The sequence below is a fragment of the Anopheles nili genome, chromosome 3 (assembly GCF_943737925.1).
Source record: "Anopheles nili chromosome 3, idAnoNiliSN_F5_01, whole genome shotgun sequence".
Classification (NCBI taxonomy): Eukaryota; Metazoa; Arthropoda; class Insecta; order Diptera; family Culicidae; genus Anopheles; species Anopheles nili.
In genome coordinates, this window is record NC_071292.1 from 1,174,988 (window position 1) to 1,199,701 (window position 24,714).

General features: G+C 50.2%; 1 protein-coding gene across 1 annotated transcript in view; it reads left to right on the forward strand.

Annotated features, from left to right (window-relative positions):
* The window catches only part of LOC128723432 (rap1 GTPase-activating protein 1), a 117,878-nt gene that overhangs the window by 45,020 nt on the left and 48,144 nt on the right, over positions 1–24,714 (forward strand). The window contains exon 2 of the mRNA XM_053817173.1: positions 20,943–21,153. Coding sequence (XP_053673148.1) covers positions 20,943–21,153 — 211 coding nt within the window. The remainder of the gene's footprint in view (positions 1–20,942; positions 21,154–24,714) is intronic.

Sequence of the window (24,714 nt, forward strand, 5' to 3'; positions counted from 1 at the left end):
TGATAATGCGGCGCGGTTGCATATGATAATGAAGAGATTGCTGTTGTCTGCTGGAGGGTTACGAATGAAAAAAAAAACACAGAAAACACTCCACAATCGAGCTGGAATGAAAATCTTAAGAGGAGCAAAACGAAATAACTCGCAATCGAGCCGGCACGATAACGGTTCGCGGACTTTCTCTTCTGCGGGCGCGCTTGTTCGGTTCGCGGCCCTAGGAGTGCTGGAAATGGACCACCTCCTGCTCGGTTATTTTTGATACCGAGGTGCCATCGCGACAAGTTCCCTTCTCCTGTGGTCGTTTACTGGGGCGTTTAATGTCTCGTAGCTGCTCACACAACAGGCTCGTTAGAATAAGAGCACAATGAAAACACACAAAAAAACTAGAATAAATAACACAATAGAACTCCAGAGGCGTTCTTGGAAGCGCGAACGTGAACATGTTAGTTTAAAGAAAATGGGATGTAATCTAATAAATATGCTAAGCTTCTACATAGAAGTTTTTTTTCCCTCTTCTATGATGATGTAGTGACACGCACAAAAAGCAGTGATTGCCGTTCGCTCAGCTCCGAAAAGAAAAGGCAACCATTACCACTCTATGTTGAATGCGCTTCTAGATGATAATCTTCCGTAACAAATGCATCGAACGATCCGAATTGAATTGAATTCCCTGCGCAACCGGTTACCGGTGCGAAGAAGGTGCTACAGTGCCAGTCGTAGGGGGACTGCGAAACACCGCTTTGGAAGTCAGATTCAGTCCCTTTGGTTCCTGTAGATTTGCTGAAGGGCTGCGTTCTATGCACGCAAGCCTGCAGCGTATGTCTTCCGGTTTCCCTAGCCGAGGTGAGAAGAAACTGGCCATAAATTTGGTTGGTGTATAACACTAATGCACCCAAATGCATACAATAAGATCCTTCCGATTGCATAAGGGTGAGAATGTGACGCAAAAAATACCACGCGAGCAGTGACACACGAGTGAATAAAAAGAGGTATTTCTAAAATGCCGTTCCGCATAAGACGCTAGATTTTCTCAACAACTAGAAGGGTTCCAATGGGACAGGTTCAGTGCTGTTATCGCAACTACGATCAACGGTGGGTCGGAAAATCTAGTCTCCAGCTTCGTCGCTTTTGGCAGGGCTGGAGGTGGAACAGATTGAACCGATTGATAGCGTCATTTTGTCCCGACTTTGATTAGCCGGAGCGATGAATTATGGCCCAGTAGAGGACCTTTGAGTCTAGAACGTCTTCGAAAGGGCTCTTCGGTCAGGTTGAGCGAGCTAAGCGCAACCTAGGGCATGGAACCTTTCGTTCATTATAATTACCCTACGGTTGGACTTGCCCCTTTTCCCGTAGGGGCAGTCACTGGAACAACGAGTCTTCCAGCAAGCCTTATTCATTCCCACTCGGACGTCCGTCAAAGAGCAGTATTACACCAATTCTCGCGTTGCCTCTTCGTTCTGCTTCCATACCCAAATATATCACCGGTCTGCGCAGAAACTCTTGCGCGAAGAAAGTGCTCTCTTATCTGTCGAGGCGGCAACCGATGCGTAAGACACATAATTTCGTCGTTTCCGGACGCGCCGAGAATGGGTTGATCAGTACACACTAGGGGCCACAAAATAAAACAACGGCTACACGAAACCGTTGACATTTGTCGGCGCAAACTGCGTCCAGCGTGGGGTCCGAACCTGCGTTGGGTGGTGTGGTTTTTCGATGTTATAATTAGAGCGTTTCGTCAGGGTCCGTGGAGCGTGTGCATACAAAGTCAGCTTTTGTTCTCGCCAGCGATCCGATCTTCGGTCGGGAAGCTCCGGTTGAGGCCTCGAAGCTTGGATGAGTTCCTGAGCGGCCAGTCAGCCTGTCAGGCAATCGCTTGCAACAAATGAGTCAGGTGAACAAGCGGGCTTTCCAGCAGCACCCAGGGGGAGTTGAAGCAAATGTTAAACAAATCCACACGCTCGCCGAACGGGGCGAACATTAAAGAGTGGGTAGCTTCACCTCGAACGGGCGCATGTTCACGGGTGGCTCTTGTGGTGAAGATGCCTGCGGCTTCTTCAACACGCTCGCAGGAAGATCATTGTCGGATTAGCGGTAGCGGCTGATGCGCAGCCAGCTGTTTCACGCAGCAGGCGCGCTGGTTTGGAATTGCGCGTGTTGGCGTACAGCGCACCGTTTGTTTACAAGCCATCGGGGCTATTTCCGCTTCCCTATCGTGCCCGGCAAAGGACGGAAATGATAAAATGAAGTGATGGAGAAGAATTATGAGCTTCTCGTGTGCGGCTCACCGTGGAGTGGAGAAAACGCACCCGTTGGGGGCCAGGCACACTCGTAAATGTGGTCAAAGGCTCTTCAGTGGATCTAAATTTCGGCTACGGGAGTCGATTTCGGTCCAGCTCGTTTTAGTGCTGGTGGGAAGAGAAAAAAAATAATACCATAAGTGCCTCCCTGCGCGATAGCACATGGAGGTTAAGAAGCTAACCTACATACGAACCGCCCACTAGAGAGCGTCTATAAAAATAAACCCCAGCCGCACCGGAAACCGTTCAATAAATCGATGCACTTGCGCGCGCAAGAGGTACGCAACGGCTGACGCACAGAAGGCGCATATGTAATATCGATATATCGGGTTTGCTTTGATTGCCACTCGACAATTGATCTAACTGTCAATAATGATCGTAATGACCGAGAGCGAATCGATCGCACCCGGGATCGGATGAATGGGCTAGCTGTGGCTAGAGTGCTTTAAACATAACAGGAACATCCGTTGGGTGTTGTTTTTCTGCTGCTCAATGGCCGCAAACCTCTTCGCTTCGACGAGGGCGGAAACGGCTGTGGCCATAATTTCTGCCGTATTTTCGGGAAAATTCCGTTGGTCTGTGTTTTTATTACACGTGGCATGGAGACCTACATTCGATGGATTGCCAGCGATCAGCATAGGTGGCTCAAAAAACTAGTCCAATTCAACCTGCTACGTCAGACATGCCTTTTCTAGTCTGTTTGCTTTTTCTAGTGTGTTTTTGGTCCGTGTCGGTTTTGCTAACAACATAAGCATAATGATGATGTATCGAATGAAATTAGATCACGAAAATATGCTTTCGCGTGGTTGCTTCGGGAGCATATTTATTCGAATAAATAAAAGCTTCGCTCCTGCCGAAATCGTCCTCCTCGTGTTAACGGGCGTAGCATGTGGGACAACCTCCGCCGGTCCATTAGTGTGTCATCTTTCCGGAGAACAGGTTTCTTCGATTTGATGGCGATCGGCTGTTATGACGGGCCCGAATGGATTTGAATTCCAGTTTCCAGTTTCCCGACAATTTCGCTGCAGGCATTGAAGGGTGGAGACTCGAGAAGAAAATAATCGCAATGGAATTCCTTGAATATTTGGTTGCCTTTCATTCCGTTCAGCCTGGCTGAAGCTGAGGGGTTCGACTGGCTCGACGGAATACGCTACAGCATGCGAGCATCTTCTCTCCACACATACTTTAACCGGATGCAGGGATTATCTGACCAACAGTTCCTACTAGGTACATGCACGGTGCACTGTTACTTCCAAGAGCTCGACTACACTATAGGGTTCGACTGGGGTAGACTCGTTTGATATGAACTGCATCGTTATTCTCTCGCTGAAACGATAACACATCCTTCGAAGAGACTGCGAAAGGATTGATTTAATTCCGAAATGGTTGAGTGCACTTAACATTAATCCAACCGTCTGCAACACAAGGAAATCTGAAGGGAAGGTATACGAGTGTGTACTCTCGGCGTTCTCTGACTATACCGAAAAATGTAATTTATTACTTGTCCGTTGCTTATAATCCTTTAGAAAAGGTATATTGCTTCAATGCAACCGGATTCACAAAACCTGCTTTCGATTGATGTTTTAAACCCACGGTTCGTCAACGACTAAAGATGACATCGAGTTATCGATCGATCATAAAATCATCGACTAAAAAACACACCCATTCGCACACGTATTATCGGCACATGAAAGATACAAGACAAAGGCGAGATTTCGCATTCACCCCATTGCGGAATTCATGTCATTGGCAGAGTGAAAAGCCCCGGCGTCATCCTCGGCAATCTCTTACGCAAACAAACCCAGTTGAACATGCGCGCGTGTGAGAGAAGAGTCCCATGGAAAATGCACGACGCATTTTTGAAGCTCTAAACCGACAACGATCAATTAAACATCTTCCACGGATCACTTGTCAAAGTCATCAGAGGCAAATGATAGGGCACTGAGGAAGGAAAAGCGAACAGCCAATAACCTCCGAAAGTAATCTCGAACAGAATTCACACACACGCACCCATACAGGCGTAGGATGGGTGTTCGTTTCGCTTCCCCCCCAGCAGCGCTTCCCCCAGTCGATGAGCAACTTATCAATAAAGCGATTACACATGTTGCCCGAGAGCGCTGCCATTCGCTGTTCGATCCCGCGTGACGGCATTTTTTGCGTGCTTTTCGGATGTGATCCCGCAGCAGAGGCTGTCACACCACACGATTGCCCTACCGCTGCATCCCGTTTGCATAATTCATCCCTTGCAACCCTTCCGGAGCGAGCTGAACCGTGAAATGCGTGCGATCTCTCCGGGCGATGCTCATTCGGGGCTTAAACCAGCAGTCAGAGGGCAGGAATGCTTCTTCCGCTCCATTGTCACTCCGAGGCGGAAGCTCACATCCGTCAGCCCTTTCGCGTACCATTCGGCATCAATGAATATTGATTATTTGTCCCGCGTAACGCGAATCGCGCACCGTATCGAATGTTTCGTGTACGAATGAGAAGCGTTTGTGATTTGAATTGGATTCATCGGTGTCTCGACGTCATTGGATGAAAAGCACCCCACGACCTGTGCCAGAGGGATGCTGCGCATGGTAATTGTGCGATCGCGGTCGCTAATACCGGCCCACGGAGCGAGCAACCGAAAAAAGGCGTATCGGGTATCGATGAAGCTGGGTGTTTCCTTCGGTTGAGTGTATCATTTGAATGTCTCGAGGGCTGGATGGCTCCGGCCCATCGAATCCAGCCCACTCGGTTGGACGCACCCGATGCCGTCCAGCGGACGAAACAGGGGTGCTCGAGCCATATCAAATGTCATATCATTTGAATTCAAACCCCATTATCAGCAATTATCCTGCCATTGCGCGAGCTGAACGAACGCCGCGGGAATCGGTAACGCACGGAACGGGAACCCGAGAAGGCACAAGGGTGCGCGAGCGCGTACAATTCTAATTTTGATAACGGCAAAATCGGAACCGGAACCATCGAGTGTTGCACCATAAGCCGCGGGCCTGATGGACGGGAAAACTGTTCCAGTGAAAGCCGACCGCGACCGCCACCAATCGCGAACACGACCGAGACAGCAACGTGGGCTGCGCGCACGTGACCGCAGAAATGATTTGCGTAGCGGAGTAATTACGCGGTTTTTATTCTACGATAATTATCGTTACGGTTGTTCGGTATCGCTGCATGTGTGTGTGTGGCTGTGGGGATGTCTTTTTACTCTTTTTCGTGTTCCCTCGTGCGGGAGCGTGTCGACCTCGGGAAATAGACGAATAAACATTCTCACATGGCAGCTATCACGAAGCGCGGTTGCTACGGTTCGTTTCGGGAACTATTTTAATTGCGGTTATTAATTGGAGACCCTCCTGCAACCTGCGGTGGCAGTAGCCAATATTTTCCGTTATTAAATGGGCGACAAAAGTAATAAATAAATTCCGATCGGGACCGCGAAGGATCGTGGAAGGAAGACAATCGATGGAAAGTGGCCCGATTGAGCGCCAGGTGGAGAAAACGGTCGATCGAAAGCACTACGTTGCTCACCGGGCAAGATCGCTAAACTACCGCCAAACTAGGAATTCCGATTTCAAGGTGTCCTTTCGACCGATCAGGAAGGCCGTAAAGCGGAATGCTTTATTTTACCGTCTCATTTCGCCGACCGATTCGCCGGGTGATGTCTTTCTTGGCCGTCTTCTAACGTGCGTTAGGAGCAGTGGAACCTGTCAAATGATGAGACATTAACAGACGTAAAATAGAACGCCAACGATGAGTCCCCACTGTTCCGCCTGCTGAGCCCGATTGTCCCAAAAGCGGCGCATTTAGGCCCGGTAATTGATGATGATTAATAGCGAGTCGACGACACAGCGAGGTGGTTGGAAGCTCATTAGTAGATGCATCGTGGGTTGTGCGCAGGAAAGCAGAAAAAACGCCTTTTTTATGGCTTTATGACGCGTAGATTTCGATGATTAAGATGCCTTTCCGGTGGCCGGCGCTTAGGTGCATTGATCGGTGATCCACGCAAGCTCGCCTGTGTGCAAACAGAATCCGTAATTGATGCCTCATCTTGGCAGTGATTACGAATGCTGCTTCCAAGAAAGCGCGGCCTCCCATCACGGTGCGAGTTCCGCGAATGGGCAACCTTCGTTCGTGGCCATTCCGTGGGACAGACCGTTTAGTTTCGTCATCGTAAAATCGGCAGTAACGCAATGGAGGCACAATCTCACGCACCTTAACCGCCACGGTTGCCTATTCGGTCGTTTAAACGCTCACTCGCTCCTTCGCAGAGGTCACCGCGTGGACGTGTGACTAAAAAAATCAATTATTTAACTAGCTTTAGGCAAATCGTGCGCTCCTCGTTTGTTGCCGTCTGAGTCGAGGATGGCGTCTAGCGTAAAGCGTGGCGCATAAAGTGATTGACACCTTTGCTGGTGCGGACTTTTTGCAGGACTATAATGGGCTCTCCTTCCAAAAAAACGAACTCCAGCGACACCTATTAAGCGTTAGTTTTGTATGATTATCACTTTTTGTCCATCCTGGAGAATGTTTGTTTTTTTTTTTTGCTTAGCCAGCCGTTTCCTTCATGTAAAGGAAAAATGATCGTGCCGCTTCCAAAGAAGGGGAATCAACGCCCAGAGGCTTCGTAGAGCACATGGATGTCCGTGCTAACGAAAAAAAAAAATTGGTGTGCAATTTCATGCGCAAGATGCTTTTGCGCAACGAATCGCGAACGAACGCCCAATTGAGTGTGTGTGTTTTGGCCTCTCGATCACGAACTGCGAACACATTCGTGGATTGTTGTACTCTGAAGTGAACTAGACGCCGCCTCATCAAGTCCTAGCCCTAGCCCAAACTCAGCTCCGACCCGTGGGGTTTGATTTATGCGCCCTATAATTTTAGCCCTCGGCTTCTTTAATTTCGATAGGATCCCGATTTCCCATTTCGATGGGCTTTCGAGATCGAACTCGAGCGGATGCATTGGTCGGGCAGGCACGAGCGAGCGGGATGGCTCTTTATTAAACAATAATTGGCGCTTAATTCATGGCTCTCGAGTACAGCTAGACTGTTAGAGGCGGAACACGGTGTGGCTCTTGAAACCTACGATTTCCGTAAACACACAGCAACCGCCATCGCCGCCCTCGTGCTCACGTGGCTGCACCCGTGCCAGAGTGCGAGCTGCCAGCTGCACTTTTGCTGCACTTCTGCAGCGGCACCGAAAATTCGCTCCTGACAACTTCATCATGCAAACCGGGGTCATCTGGGCGCGAGCGAGGGCCCGTTCCCATTCTGGCTTTAGAGTATCGTTTTCAATTTGCATATTTTTCCCCTTCGCGCTCAAAGCCACTGCCAACGAAGCTTGAAAGAGGATTTTCCACCACCCGAGCGAGCCCAGCGGCGCCATTCGGAATTGTTTAGTTTCTGTTTCGCTTCGCACACTCGGCTTTTACGGGCTGTGGCGTCCAAAATGCGACCGCGAACGGGGATAAAAAATTGAAAGTACATCTCACCTTCACCGGGCGCTGCATTCGAGCAGTGGAGGTGCGACACAGTTGGGTTGTTAGGAATTGTTTCCGAATTTGTGTCCTGTTTTAAATCGCATAAATATTGACAACCGCATAAAAGGACTGCACGAGAATAGCGCCCAAGAGAGAGTGAGTTAGATCGGCCTTGCGAGATCTTTGGAAGAGGAGAAAGGTAAATCCTTTTGTAGGAACGTGTTTATTGAAATAATAGAAAATAATTGAAAGCAAACATATCGCATTACCCTTTGGGAGGGATTTATTTCGTTGCTCGTGCCCGTTGCGCTCGGGTTGACGAAATACGTTTGAATTCTAAAAGTTCCTCCGCCGGGACGGACAGTTTCGGTTTCAGTTTTGGTTATTGGCAACGAACAAAAAAAGAGCTTCCGACCCAATGGACCTTCGATTTGAGTGTGTAGCTTTTGCATTCATGTGTAAAACCACCCTGCGGCCCATTGTTAGACGGGCAGTCCCGTCGGAAAACATTAGAACGTGAGGTTCGAAGGGAAACCAAGTGCCGGAATAGAGCCTTCTCGCCGATCGACGAAACGACAACGATGCGAATGCCAAAAAAAAAGCGCACAATTGCGGCACGGCATCACTTTACACACGTGACAATCATAAACAAATAACCGGTTGATTTACAAACGAAGCGTCACGCTTTGGCCCGTTCCGTTCCAAATCCGTTCCGATCCGCCGCAATCTCGCCGCCGCATTAGCAATGAGCTGATGATGTAGGCCCTCTAGGGGTGGTGGCACAAACCCGTGGTTTTGGGTTGGTGTAAATTAAAAAATCACTCCTGTTGTCTTTCGAACGAGGCTTATTTAGAGCAAATATACTGCGAAAAAAACCCACGCCCCACAATCATAACGGCAGCAAGAGGACCAGCTGGTGATGACCACGCACACAGGTACGATGGGAAAAAGACCGATCGCGAGTGCGTATCCCTGCGAGGTTTTCATGGGCCGTTGGGCTGGATTAGGAAGGGATCACTGTGTGGTCATTCCCTTGCGTACGACCACAGAACGTCGAGGGCCGCAGGTCAAGAAACGACCCACCGAAACGAGGTACAAATTTCGAGGTTGTAATTGAAACAAATGGACACATCCGACGGAACATTTTCGCCTTTCGGTTGGTGCCAGCAGAAAAATGGAAAGGATTAAGATGATTTTGGGTTTTATTTTAGCCGTTGCTCCGCGACCTGAGTTCCTGCGAGCGATGGCAACCGCGTACTTTTTTGGTGCGGTATCGTTGAACGACGAGCGAGGGTCGCTAAAGGCTGTCGCGAGAAGAAAGTGCCGAGATCTCATAGATGAAGAAAGCAGATGCAGAACCGCTTTGCGAGTGAGGCAAAAATAAAAAATGAAAAACCACCCGTGGTGGCCTTGGTCGTTCTTGGGACGGCGGGATGATTTATGGTGCGATTAAATGACCGCGATGCGCCGGAAACAAAACGAACGATCCATGGTGACGCTGATGACGGGGCCTCCTGTCGCTTGACGCGCGAGAATGCAAATAAACACTTCGAAGAACTCCTCCGCGAATTTGCTCCCATCACACGCAACGTGGATCGCGTGGTTTTTTCTTTCAATTCAATTTCCTACGAGCAAAGCGCCCGGAATGAAACAATAGGGGTGACCGCTTCGTGGCGCGGTTTCGAAGGCCCCCGAATACCTGCGGACGGAATTAATAGCGCTAGCTCAATCGTAGAGCTCCCGCGTTTCCCGGTGGGCTGCTGTCGGTGGTTCTACCACCTTCCTAGAAGACACAATCGCAGGCGTCCCGAACGAACGGTTTTGATTCCCCGGGCTCGCAGGTTTCGTCCGTTTGTTCAGGCTAATTAAGGTAAAACAATTTACCATCCTCCATCCTCGGCGCTGCCGAGCCCGAGACACTAATTACCATCCAATTAGTATGCTAAGCGACCGAACGCAACCGGAGCTGAAGCGGGACCGAATCGGCGATGACTTAATTTTTGGCCGGCTGAGCCGGTCGGGGTCTTCCGTAAATTTATTTCCCGCACACGGCGTCCATCCGTGGGCTGCATCCGAGCGATCGGTCGTCTTGGAGAGTCCTCTTAAAATTAATACCTCCAGGAGAAAGTGTTCGCTGCCCTCCCGAGATCGAGCTACTGGTTGTCATGGCCCTCCCAGACCGAGCATTTAGTCCCGAATTCGGCTCCCAGACGGCGCTGCTCCCGAACCCGGAGCACTCGGGGGAGTTAGAATTTAAATTAAAAATTCTAATTCATCCCTCCACGCAGATCACGTGGACGGTGTATCTTCGTCACCGTGGGTTGATTGTAGGTGGCCACTAAACGGTTGTCGACTACAACCGCCATTCCTTCGCGGGCGTGCGTGCGCACTAATGGCGTCGCGGTTGATGATCGCGTCTCGTCGGCGACTCAATTGGAACGCGTTTGGAATCAAATTTCTGTCCCGAGTGGGCCATCGTAACAGCCTACACGCCGTTGGAAAACCCACGCGTAAACCTCTAGCTCCAATGCATTCTGTGTTCCCTTCGAGTGTGCTTGCTGTCCCTGTCGTCGTGGCCATAAAACATCCCAATTTCGCTCCGCGTAGCTCTACTCGGATAGTGGAGAAAAACTCCCAAACCCATCCTTGATGGGTGATAAAAGCAGCTTAGCGTTCTGTTGATTGAATTTAAGCACGTCTGTAGTGGAGAGAAGCTTAACCAATATGCTCGTGGTGGTTCTGGTACGAGATTCGAAGCAGAAATTGAACAAACACGATGCACTCTTCTGAGAATCGAATATCAAAGCTGCCACAAATGCGTTTCCCGGTATTCCGATTACCCAACGAAGAGTCCATTGTCGAAGTTGTCCTCGTTGCAACTGTCATGTGGTTACCTTTGAAAATGGTGCCAGGACCGCCAGCCCCTGGAGTGAAGCAATCGGAACTCATCCTTCTGGCAGTGGTCCATTTGGGGTCGCTTTTCCGCAAGTGAGCAACCATCGATGGTCCGGGAGGATCATTTGGTTGAAAAACCGGCAGGAACGAGATCGATTCTGAATGGACGGTTTAATTAAATCTGAAACGAAGCTACCCGACACATATGTTACGTACGTACGCCCAATACACCTCTAGCTGCCGAAGCATTTACATCCGCTTACGACATAACGCATAATTATAATGGTTATTGCTATTGTATCGCATTGCGAGCGTCAGAGAGGGAGTCAAATCGGTGGCCTTTGATGCAATGACCGCGGTTCTCTGTCAGACGAGAGAATGACGCATTTCGCAAGGGACATTGTCCGCCCAGCGGGAGTCGGCCAGATATTGGATGATTGGCAAACAGCGTTGTTTGCAGATTTATGTGCTTCCGTAGGGGTGGCACGCCGTCGGACGGTTGTCTATGGGATTGTCCAAAAATGGTCCGCAAATCCACCCGGTAACGGTACGGAGCCAGCTAGGTGTGACCCTGACCGGAAGCAAACTAATCAGCATTCACTCAAACTGCCGACGCATTGCCGGCCATGGCCGGGAGGATCGTAAAACCTTTTCAGCAGGGTGTTTGTGCGAAAATGCGGTCCGCATCCGGAGCGAAAGGAAGCAACGGGAGCGCAAACAAACCGAAACCGGCCACAAGCACCGGAAAAACTCACCACACGCTCCTTCCCAGGAGTTTTGTGGCACCATTTCCGGGATTGCTTTTCGCTTGCGGACTCGAGGTATCGTTTCTTCGACGGTTCTTGGGTCGGTTCCGGCCAGGACGGTGTGGCGTTTCCCACGCAACGAAGCATAATCAAAAGCACATTTTCGTGTGCTAGGCGAGCGAGAGAACGGATACTCCCGAAAAGGATAAACTATGCGTTTTTGTGTTAATTTTTCCGCACAACGGGAAGCGACCAGGCTCGGCGTCAAACGGCTCTGGCTGTGAAACCGAAACGTCGAAGGAGGTTTTGTGGGTTGCCACAGAAAGACATAATCGAAAGCCCATTAAAGAATACGATAAAGGGCAAAAAATCGATCATTATTTTTCCATCATGCAAGCGAAATGGAAACGATCCTCCGCGAGGATACGGCGTGGAATGTTTCGCTCGCTGTCTCGCTCTGCTCGTTGCAGTATCGATGAGAACGCCTTAAAGAAGAAAGCGAAACGCTTTTCTCCTTTTTTTCTGCCCCCCGCTGCAGTTCCGAGGAAAGTTTCGAGGAAAAAAAGCGGTAAAAATAAATAGGATGCATTGGCACCAGGGACGATTAAAGAACCCTTCCGGCGAAAAGTAGCCCTGCGGCGAGCGAAACGATCGTTGGCTGCCGTTCGAGTGGATGTTTTGTTTGGCAAGCGATGGCTTTCAATTTCGATCGACGTTTTCGCAGCAACCCGCGCACACAAAACAGTCGTCCCTTTTTTGTCACTTCCTGGCTTTGAGGTTGCTTTCCCATCCATTAAGAGGCACATTAGCGTTGGTCTGCGCGCGGCTCAATCGAGCCCCGGGAACGAAACTGCAATTACGCCACAAGCGTTCGGAGTGGAAATTACCGTTCCGAACGGTCTTTCTTTACCACAGCAGGATCATTTTAAGGAAGTGACAGAACGTTCCGGAGGACGTTTGCTAAATGGCGTACACCCTTTTGTCACGAAACCCCGCTGGAAAACTGCCGCTGGTACGGGTGCTCAAATTGTTTTCCGGGCTATAAGTGGGTTGAGTTTGGGTCGCAAAATGTAAATGATTGTACATGCCGAGGCGGCGGAAAGTAGCTTAATGCAAAATGAGAGCTCTAATGACGGCGTCAGAGGGCGGTTTTGGCAAATTGAAAAGCTTGATTGACATAAATGAGCAAAGATTTGTCGTACAATAGATTTCAAACAGGACGAAACCGCTTCAATGCTGCCTCCTCGAGTGACCTTCTCGGGAGTTTTCTTTGCAAAACGTCAAACTTTCTTCTCGATTTTTGCAACCTTGCTTCCATCGCCGTCGCGAATCCTGAAACCGAAGAACCCTCGGACAAAGCATGAAATGCGCGCGTGACGGCCCAACAACGGAACCAAGTCGCAAGCACTCTCTTGCACAGGCGTCTTGAATCCGGGTTCGCTTTTTCTCACGCAAATTATGCTGGTTGCAAAGATGTACACGGCGAACGGACCACCAGAGAGTGACACTTGACTTTTGCCTTCCGCCGACAAGCGATTGGTAGGGAACGAAAAAACGAACATTTTCGAACGCCGGCATCCGGTGACTTATCGATTTTCGGGGACGGCGTGTTTTTTTTACCATGCTCCGGGTTTTGAAGGGCTCTTTGGACAGTTTTCATCTTACAACAGCGCCGTTTGAGCCAAAGAAGCCGATTCTCACAATTTATTACTTCCATTTCTATCGCCGCACCAACGGATGGTCATCTCGCCGCGGATCGTGTATTAATCCCGTGCTCTCCCCTAGCCTTTACGTGCATCTCGCCGGACTTGGAGGGTAAAAAACGACGCGCTCGTCGATTGATGGTACTTCAAAAATGCAATCCGGTCAAGAAAGGAACCAATGTTCCCATAGAACTGCGGCACGGCAACTTTCTTCCTGGTTTTATTTTTTGCCCAACCGGTCGCGAGGGAAACCGACAGCAACGAAAAAAAAGGCCCAAGAGGGAGTAAACGGCAATGGCCAGTCGAATTCTGCCGGCGACTGCATAAGTGGTTGATTGACGAAGCCATTCGGTGCGGTGCGATGCGTTGAAGAACTTGTTCCGCGATTAGCGTCGCGAGTAACGGCCCTTTTTTCCGACCGCATTCTTGTGCCCCTAGGACCGCCGATCGCGTAAGCCCTTCCGTTTGGGATTTGTTGAATGAAACAATTTTTTCCCCCTTCAAACAATGCAAATCGGTTGCGTTGACAAGACGCGCGTCTCACGCACAATCGGTGGCGCGTGAAGACAGCCGCGCAAGCTAGCGGCACAATGGGCCGTGGAAAATGCGCGATAAACGCGCAGCACAAAAGGCGGCGCGCGATCACCGATGAAAAGGGGGAACGGTTGCTTCGGCGGGAAGAGAAATGGGAAGTGAAAGTTGGCACCGTTTGGTTCGTGCGTGCATATTCAAATCACCCAGCTCGGAAGGGAACCGGGAACTGCCCAAATCTCGAGAATGCATTCTTCTTCTGTCGAGGGGAAAGCGAAGGTTCTTTTCGGGAAGGTTTTTTTTTTCACCGCCACGACGCAAGGAGATCGAGATAATATTTGTAAAGGAACCGTTTGCGCCGTAGCGTGAAATTGTTGCACTCAGTGGGAAATCGGACGGGTTCTCTATCCGGCACCATTTTCACCGGCCTGGCGCCTTTCTCCGGAAAAGCGAAGGGGGAACAGCAAGAAGCCGGAGGATATGTGCGTAGTCATTGTTATTACAGGGCTATTAAAAGATCTTGATTTATGATTTGCCGGTTTTATGGCGGTTTTTGGGATTGTTTTGCCCAAAAAACCTTCGCCCAATGGCGTTGCCTTCTCACCGGCGTTTTGGGTTGGGGTTGTAGTTTTGGCACACTCATAATTGGACGGCTCGTGGACCGTTCAACGTGCCCTGGCGAGGGCTGCGTAGGGCGCACTGGAACGATGACGGAAGAGACTCATGAGGCCGCCTGAGAATGTAAACCTTTCACGAATGATTTGGTGTGATTATATGCGGAAGGCGAAAAATCTCCCGCCACCCACAGTCACACCAGCACAATTATCTGCGGGTGTTCTAAAGACGAGGCACGCGCCCGCAAACCCGCAGCGCCTAATAGGCGAGTGTCGTAAATTCTGCGCATAAAAAGTCTCAGAAACCGCAGAGTTTCATGGTCGCGAATGTTTGCCCATTCGCTTGGAATGGGTGATATTTTTTTTTTGAGAAACATTTAATTTACCAAGACCACCTGGCCGGGCCGCAAGCCAGTAAAACTCGTGAACATAAACCATCTCGCTTAATGTGACGACCGGGAAATTACGTTTGCCGCCATCCACGCTCGGTTGCAGATCACAAATCATGCATGCGCGATTTGTTTGCAAGCACCCGTTCCAACCGACCAGGCAGTTGAGGAAATTCGCCACAAGATTATGGAAAGTGGTTTCCTTGCGCCCCGAAATCAAATCCCCGGTCTTTCGCGGCCTCAGCAACAATGGCACTCTCCGCATTGTGTTGACAGCGAAACAATTCGGCAAGCGCAACCCGTGGAGTCCGGACCCGAGAGAAAGCCCGGCCAGGCAGGATGTTATTGTTGTTTTGCATACCCGGGAACCGGGGAAACGGATTGCGAAGAAAAGAAGCTTATTATGTGAATGCCTTCTCAGTGGCCCTCGAAGAAGGACGGAGCCCGGCGCACGGTCATTGCAGGATTCCTGATGATGATGCTGATGATGCCGGTGATGGTTCGAGTTTGCAGGTGATAAATGATGGCATCGCATGGAAGCCAGCAAGAAAAGGGGGTTAAATGGACCCGTTCTCTGCACCGCTGTTCCGGCGGTTTCCTCCCATCGTCGGCCCATTTCACTCGATCCTTTCTGTGCGCTCCCTCCCAGTGACGTAAGACGAACACCGCAACATCATTAACCGACACCCGACGGAAAAGAAAGAACCTTCGTTCCGCGGTGCGAGAATATAAGCCGAATGTTACGATCGAATGTGATGTCGAATTTTATTGTTATTAGCCCGAGGTTTATGAACTATTATGCAAAAACAACCCCCCGCCGGTTGTGCACAGAATGCACCGAATGCATCTTCAGGGTTGCGTCTTGTGCAACGAGAAAGGGATTCGCCCGTGACGACGATGAGAAAACGCAATCAGCAACAGAAGACCACGGGAGACAAACCGCACAATTTGGTTACACACCAGAGGACATCGTTTTGATGTGATCGATTCCATATCCTTATCGACAGCCTGTGGGGTAATGTGCTGGGATTTTCTAGCTGCTCTAGCTGTGCCACAACAATAACAACAACAGGCCCTCCCAAGGGTCTCAAACCCAAGGGGGTAGAGAACTACCTTGGGAACGAAACCTCTGCAAAATAAATTAAATAAATAATCATGCCATCCTGACGCGCCTTGAAGCCTCAAATCAACTGCAATCGGGTTGTTTGCCATGTGCAACGTTAAACATTTACAATCTTCCTGCCATAAGCTCGCATTCCGGACATTGTTTATGGCATTGACATTATTTGCTACATAATCCTTTGTCGGTTGGTTTTAATTGTTGCCGTTTCTCGCTACATCCAGAACCCAGAGCCAATTGTGAATGCGAGTGAACTTTATTGCACTTTTATTTTAATTTCGGGTCGCGTATGCGTTGCTTTATCCATCCCGCTCGTGCACCTTATATGGCTTTAATTGCATATCGGTGTATGCAGGTCTCAAATGGCGGCAAATTTTGATTTATGAATCGACGCAGACCACAGTGGCTCGAGCTAAACGTGCGCCTCACATCAAAGACGGAAGTGCGATTTCCGCGCAAGCCGGTCTATCGGTGTAGCGCGAAATAATTAAATTAAACTCAAACTGCAAACAACCCGCGGCCGCTGCACGATTGGTGTATCGTGTGGCGTATCTGCGAGGTCGACCTCGTCAAAACTGGTCGGCGTCATTGGTACGGACCCCGAGACTCGCCGCGTGTAACGCTCGTAACGTTTCAATCAGTTCACCCAACCGTAACACCGTGAACCGAAGTCCTTGTGGGTCGGCTTGCTGCACTCGGGAGGGTTTACAAGGCCACCGTAGCTTAGTACGGGTGCAAAAACTTCGAACCCCTGGAAACTTTCCGTGGAATCGGTGTGAGATGAGCACGTCACACCGATGGCGTCGAGAGAATAGATAGAATGAAGAGATTATCTCGGATTCGTTTGGAAAATTTCATCACACCTCCCACCGGGTGTGACCCAAAGCCGACCGCAGTCTGTCTGCCTGTGGGCTAAAGGATGGATTAGAATCGCGCGAACCAATCCGTGCCGAGTTGGCGACACAAAAAGTGGATTATGTTCGAGTATACCCTTCGCTCCAGGTAATCCCTTCCGATAGATTCTTTTTCGGTTTATGAGCCAGAAATTTGAGGAAAAAAGCCGAGTCTATAGTTTTTCAGCACAACGCAATAAATTACATAAAACGATCCTAGAAACCACACAAAAACAATCGAAATCCTACACCATTTTAAACTAATTTGAAATTTAACTTTGCTTGTTTATCCAGACACTGATCTGTCGCACCTTTTTCCCCGAATCCGATTCCGAGTTCAATCACGCTTTGGCAGAATTGCAACGGCCTTGCATTCGGCAAATGACATCCGCGACACAGTCATGTTTGTTTATGAGCGTATTTCAATGAGTGTTTAAATTAAGCTGCCAAAGAATCAACAACATTTAAATCATTCGATTGCTGCGCTTCCATCGGGCGTATGTGGGACAGGCGCTTGGGTTGCGTGTGAGGACCCTTTGGAGAGGGCTCGTAAAAGGTGCGTCGGGACTGAGGCAGATATATTCCGACCCCGGATGCATCGGATTTATGCAAAACAGCTAGGCATAGGACCCTCTTGTGTCAGCTGACGCTTCGTCCCAGGTCGAGAGTCTGGGTCGTGTGCGCGTCATCGGTGGGTAGATGGTGTTTAGATTGGATCAGTGAAAATTAAAAAGTTCAATTCCACATACAAATGGTACCCGACAAGAGGCCCCGGCTCGTTGCGATTGTGTTTAAACCCCTGAAAGGACTCCGTTCTGATGTGCTGTTGAAAGTGCCACCACACTGAGGAGAGAAAAAAATCCAACCATGCGTAATGGTGCACCTATTAATTTATGTCCTCTAAATTACTAATTTATGCTGAGCAATTCTAGCATTGTGTAGCAAATGAACGCAAATCGACGGCGAATGTGAAGGTCAATCCTCACGTTCCATCTCTCGGTCGAAATCGGTCGCTTTGGAACGAGCCACGCCTAGGGAATATGATGGAAGCGAAAAAATAAATAAAACCAGCATAAACATTTGAGGGACACTCTCCGAAGAGGCGGTTGACGTGAGCACTTCGTAAGCCGCAACACCTCCGAGAGAAAAGGCGCCAGAACGCGGGTTGTTGTGATGCACGGATAACATCAACCCACCACAAAAAACGGTCGGGGTCAAGCCAGAGTGGACATTTGCCAACATCGGCAGGAAAAGGCTACCACCGGAGTTCTACTTGTGTGTGCGCACGTAAAAGGGGTAAAGAGTCGAGATAAATTTCGCACATCCAGAAAGTGGGCAAGTATGCTTCCGGTTCGCTCTGGTATATGTGTGTGGTTGTATGCATTCGAACCACGGTCTGAAAAAGGGCCATTTAGGGGTCGAGCGATGGGAGGGTATGTCCGTTTGCATTTGGTATGAATATGCTGTCAGTTGCATCGCTGTTCGGTTGGCGGTTCCGCTGCTCGTTGTCAGCTGAACTGGGCAGCATATTCCAATGTTCCCAAGCTCCGATCCCTGCTCCCGGGCGGGTGGGCGTCACCGGGAAGAAGCAAGCGGCTTGATAAATCGGCTGCAGCCAAACTGACCCGGTTGTTATGCAACAGTGCACAACGAACACAACGCCCGGCATCCAGCACCCGACAGTGGGAGCCACCCGAATGGACGGAAGAAGACGATCCGAGGAAAAACCAGACGTATTTCCATCCAGGAACCACCACCGGCCAACTGAAGCCAACGCGATGGAGCAAAATGAAGCGTTCGAGCTCTCGGAATCGAGTCCGCACCTCAAGTGCACTTGAAAATATGCAGATGATCTTACGTCCGAGTGCGGCCACGAATGCATAGCCCTTTGCAGAACCTCTGCGCCAGCATAAGCCAACATCAAAAACCGACCGAACCAACCTGTCTCGGACCGGTGTGGCGACTGGACCAGGGAAAATGCGCCTAGCAGGGCGTGCAGAAAAACAAACCTAATGGAAATGCACGGACCAGAGCATCGGTTAGAGTATGCCCTTTTCCGGCACCAGAGACAACATAAAATAAACCTTCTGCTAGCGAGCAGGCAGGAGGGTGGCGAGTTCCGCTCGGGATGAATTGAATTTCATTAGCCATTTTGTGCTCGGTCGCCGGAAGGATCTCGGTGTTTTTTTTTATCCCTTACCGAAGAACACCGAAGGATGCGGATCGAGTTTCACCGACCATCGCCTCCCTTCGATGTTCAGTTTTTGCCAACCGCTCACTAACTTTTCGCTTCGACCGAGTCCGCGTCATGACCGGGGGTTGCAATGGCTTGAATGTAAACGCACGGGGGATGTGCTTATCGCGTCGGGTGGTGTTGGTGATTATGAAAATTATTTTGTGTTCGCTTTCAAATATCAAATGATCTATGCCCATCGCCTACCCCTTTTCGAAAAAAGGGGTGTCGAACGTGGGTTTTTTTTTTGTTTCTATACTCGGACCTCCTAGCGAGCGATGCTCACTTCGAGCGGAGCATTACAACTGGCTTACACACCAGCAAAACGGTACAGCGCTGTTCAGGGTCGTCCTTTAATGCAACTTCCTTTCGGTCCAGTTCGGTCCGCAGTCCCTCTAGGGAAGGAAGGTGCAGCCTTCGGTCTGAGTAGGGTGGCTGATGCAACTGGTCCACGGGGTGATGTGCGCATAAATCATCTCGACTCGTCGCTTTTGTGTTGATTATGAATAATGTGGATGCAAACACACACACACACACACACTGCCGGTTACAACTGACAGCGGCAGCATCAACAATAACAAACAGTCCGTTTTGGCCGAACGAGTGCGCTCGCGTTCAAGTGGTCCTTATTGTCGAGTCTCGGTCCAACCGAAGCTGGACAGGATCTATGTGCTCGAGCTGGTAGGGATTCGGCGTTTGCGTTGTTTTCTCTCCCCGCTCGCTAAGGATCGAGTTTTGAACTTTATTACACCTCCGATAATGAATGCTTAAGAGGGATTAACGGATTTTCCGTACCTTGAAGTGGACACTTTCAGGACCAGAGTTGTGTCCGTCGGTAGAAAGCTGCTGTGATTAAATTGTATCGGGTTCATAATAACAACATCATCGCTTTATCGCAGATGAAACATCCATTCTGCGTCCACGGTGCGTTTTTGGGAGGGCTTATAGGGTGAGTTTTCATCGTGGTCCTGCGAGAATCGTTTATTAAAATGGATTCGTTCTCTTTCGAATTCTGCTGGCTTCTCGCTATCCAACTAAGGGTCCTTATCAAAACACCATCAATCAAGCGGCTCGTTAACGAGTAGCCGAAGAAGAGTGGTTGCCACCGAAGGACTCCTTCCAGAGCACCATCATCGCAACGAGGCAATACATCATCGTCGTCCAATTAAAGTCACATTTCGGTGCGTTGGGCCGGCCAGAGCCGGCCCGCTGTGTCCAGTTGCATCCATTTTTGGCTGCGAAGGAGTGCATTTCTCGTACTGCCCATCCAGCCGGTCGTCGTAACACGATCCTTGCCGGTTTGCCTTGTGTAACGAGAGCGCGCGCTGCGTCACGAGCAATCGCTCGAACGCGACGGCGCATGTGTAACAATTAATCAGAATTGATAAATGATCATTAAACGCGGCACCCACATCCAGGTTGCGGTTGCGAGCCACCGCTTGCCGTGGTCAGTAACGACCGGCGGGTGGGTATTTGGACGCGATTAAATTAATTTGTTCTAATCCGACATCGACGGACCGACCGACTCGTTCGATCGCCGCCTGTGCGATATAATCGGCACTGACGTTGAATGCGACTGGGTGACTTGGCGACTGCAACCGTGCAGTCACGATCACCACACAATCACCACAAGAGGCAGCAAGACTCCGGGCTCGATCTCGGCCGCCCTTTCGCTCGAACCACCCAACGGTAGCAATTAGTCAGGGCAGCGTAAATCGAACGATAAAACCCCCTCCTAGCTGTGTGGCGAGAATACGATCAATCATCGCCACAGTAGCTACAGAAGGATGCAGTTGAACGCTGCCGCTATCGCCGGTCTGCTAGCCGGTTGACATTGATCCTGGGTGGGATTTTCCGGCGATGTTGCGTTGCTGTTGGTTCAGTTATTTCTCTGTCGATCTCCCACAGTATTCCCTCGGATTTTGGACGAGTTCGGACGCGCATTGGTGAAGGCCCTGACTGTCGTAGATAAAACATAATTAATATCACATTAACCACATGCTATAATTGACTCCTCGTTCTGTTTCTGTTCCGTTTCCATCTCCGGCAGGCGTCAACATATGGGCGGGTGGACGACGGCAGCGGCCAACGCGAAGCAGAATGGTCTGTCCGCGGCCACGACGGCTCCCAGCAGCAAAAGCGCCACGACCAGCCCAGATCGGTTGCGAGGCGCAACACACGATCTGTTCGAGTTGCTCGAACGCGTCCAATGCTCGCGTCTTGACGATCAACGCTGCGTGCTTCCGTCGTACTTCACACAGGTGCGTACTCTAGCAAGGTCCTTTAGGCTTCGTCACGACCATACCATCATTACCATTATTATTGTTAAGCCTTTCCGCCACTCGAACGTTATACGTTTTTAATTATTTTTCGGTCGTCTTCCGAGTGGCTTCTGCGAGGGGCGGTGGTTGTCCTTTAGCGGGCGAGAGTAAAAGGAAGGCGTTTAATTTATTCATTCACGTGCCTCCGGCACTTAAACGGCTACGTGGTGCAATCGTGCTGCAGCTTGCACTCGGTTCATTGCAATTCGTTCGCTTATGAATATGGTTTACGCAGGCAGGTCGGAGGCAGCTCTTTTCTCCTATCCAGAAGAATTGACGAGTCGTAAAACTCGATCACTCCAGTCGGCTTATTTTACTTCGCACACCGCCCAACGAAGGATCTCTCGCGAATGTGTGCGGGCACGCGATAAACGGCACGAGCCAAACGGAATTAGTCACCTCGATCAAGTGGCACGTGCAGCGGTTGAAGGCGTCTCAACCGTGCGTTGCTTCTTTAGCAAGTGTTTTGCGACCTTCAAACGTCTCACCGGTGGCCATTTCGTTGCGGTTCAGTGCGCCTATCCGAACAAGTCAGCCCGCGATCGGTTGGTACCGTAAAACGGTCTTATCCTGCCGTAGTCCTGTTATCGGACGACATCGTGCGTCCTCGAGCGTACACTTGTGTTATTACCGGAACTGTTGTGCGTTGCTAACGAGCATTTTAGGCCGACGACCATTTCGACAGGCGGCCTGAGCAACCTTGAGCGACATTCTACTTTCTTCTAGCCGTTACAGCGCCAGCACCTTTCCTTGGAAGATCGATCGTGTGGTCGGTCAAACCGGGAACGTGCTGCTTCAAAAGGCATACAACATGAGCAGCGGTTAAAGTTGCCGCTCGTGCTCTGTTTGTCCATTTATGCTCGTTTGACATTGATTGAAAGTTAGGCACGAGCCACGGTCCGTAAAGTGGTTCAATGTCTCGCTGGGCGCCCCATCCAGCCATGAAAAGCGAGAAACTGCAAAGAGCAGAACGGTGCCGTTTGACTTCAGATATTTCTTACGGTTTCACACCTCGCCCGGCCGATCAAACATTTGCTTTCGTTTTACGGCTCAGGGACGTTGAGGAAGGCTGCCGTTTGGGGTGTTTTCGTTTCTTTTGTTTCACCAATCGCACGTCAAACTTCAATCAGAAAGCTGAATTGCAGTGACACACCGTGGAGAAACATGTGCTTTAAAGTAATAGTCTTTTAACAGCACGCCACAGCAGTTTTTTTTTGCCTTCTCCTATGATCGCAGCTTCCGTTCGTTCCAAGTAATCGAAACTGATTCCGAGCTTTCGCCTCACGATCCGGCTCATCGAGCGGTCCATGCCACCGAAATCGATATCTTATTCCATCTACAGGAAGGATTAAGGCTCCAGCGTTCCAGCCTTCGCATGGAGTTCGTTCGAGCATGACCTACCTGGGAGCATCGAGTGGGACGATTAGCTGAGCGAAAATCGGATTATGTCCTCTCAGTCCTACGTCCCACCGAGCTGGCGCTATTTTTGCGGCTTGTGGCTGTAATTCCTTCAATTCGCGAAGTGGGAGTCTTTTTTTAAAGCACCTTTAAAGATGCCTCACACGAATCGAAAATGAAAGGTGACCGCGCGCGTGGGTGACTGCCAGAGACGAGTCTACAATTTTCTCCATGACTAAGCAGTGAAAAGTGTTTTCCCCCAGGGTAGGAGCTCTCGATTGCGCTACCACCCATCTTTCGCCCAAAGCCCGGGAGCCGATCCCTAGGGAGCGCTTTCTTTTTCGTCGTCGGAAAATTCAATAAACGATTCCGTCGCGTTTGGAAGCGGAGAATGATAAATTATGCGAGAGAACGTTAGACAAAATGTGGCGATTTTTTTGACGGCACTAGCAGAAGGTAAACGATGACATTTTCCAATTTTCCCCGGTGAACCCCCGGTGCCGCTGCTACCTGTTGCCCTGGGTAATCACCTTACCGTGGCGTAATCGCGATTTTCCCGGACGCATATGTCCTTTCCACGACCACGGAACGAGACAACACGTCCGCTGCTGTTCACCCGGCACATTGTTGCCTCTCGTGCCTGGAACGACGGCGCTCAAGAGGAAGAAAAACAACGCTCCACCCAATTCCGGGCCGATCGTGTGCCGTTTATCATTTTTGATTGAATTGCTGCCACTCGATGGTGGCTTCCCGAAAGGTCAGCGAGCGGTGGAAATGCGCCGCGGGTCGGGAGCAACGCGGAAAATATGGTCCCACCTGTTCGGAAGATGGATGTAGCCGTGTTCAGCGGTCGGTCAGGCGACGACCAACTAAGCGCTTCCTACGCAGCAAAATTCATGCCCTGATGGTGGCCGCAACCGGGACCGTTGAGCTCGTAAATCCATAAATCCGCCCCGGGGTTCCGGGACCCGCTGGAAAACACCCGGAAGCTCGGGTTGCGCCAGCAATCACGCGCCCAAACCCAGCCCAGGTTGCGTGTTCGCGTTGCTAAGCAACGAAGCGCGTGTAAGTGGAAATAAATTTTCATGAAGAGCGCAACCTTTCGCACTCGCCGTGGGCAACGTAGGCCGCCTCGTTTGGAATGGATAATTTGTGTGTGCACGTTCGTGGCCGGCACGCACACGCCACGAACCGAGAGCGCTATGATTTGTGGTGCTTTTGGATGGCGCTGACGAGCCACCTTTTTCAGAACGCAGCCTCTCGATGGGAAGCAACGTGCCTCGAGAGCAGCTGTGAGCGTCGCTCTGGCCACGTGTTCGGTCGCGGACTCGATCATAAAAAGTCATAAAATCTACACATAACCCTTCGGCGACGACACCCCGTACCCTCGAGGTGAGGGATTAAAATTTTTGGAATTGTTTTCATATTTCTAAATTGGCCGAAAGCCGCCACTCCGGTGAAGCGCAGATTGATAAACTACCACGATCGATTCGACTGCTCCGGTGCCGGGAGAAGCCCTTCTCATCGGGGCGAGGTTTGCCCGCCGGCCAACACACGTACACCCTTGGTGTTCGCGTGTGTGTTCGCTTTTAAAAAGAGCTATAAAATTTTACGATGCTTTCCGATGTCTCGACGGTCGTCCTAAATTCTCCATCCGCTCCGGCGTGTGTCTGCCGTCACTGCTAGAAGGCCGTTTTAGATGCACTTTTTGTCGGATGCAGCCGTTGAAAAAAGGGTGCTCGCTGTCGTTGTCGCCTGGGATCACTCTCGAAGATGTGGATTTTGCGTTCGATCGAGTGGTGTTTCGTGGTTTGTTTTTATGGGGAGTGAAAAATCCGTTACAACCCACCCGATCCGATTCCGCTCGGGGTGGTGCGTGTTTACGGTGCGAATGCCGCATTAAACGGGACCAATTTCGGTCCACCCGGATTCCCCGGAGAAAGGATGGCTGCTGATTGTGTCGGAGAAATTCGATTGCAACCGCCAACTCCATAAGGAGGTCATTTAAAAACGGTCCATGGTGTCGAAACAAATCGGCCAGCCCAACAAACCAGATGTCTCTGTGGAGAGAGGGCTCAAAGAGTGCTCTAGTTTGTAAACGCA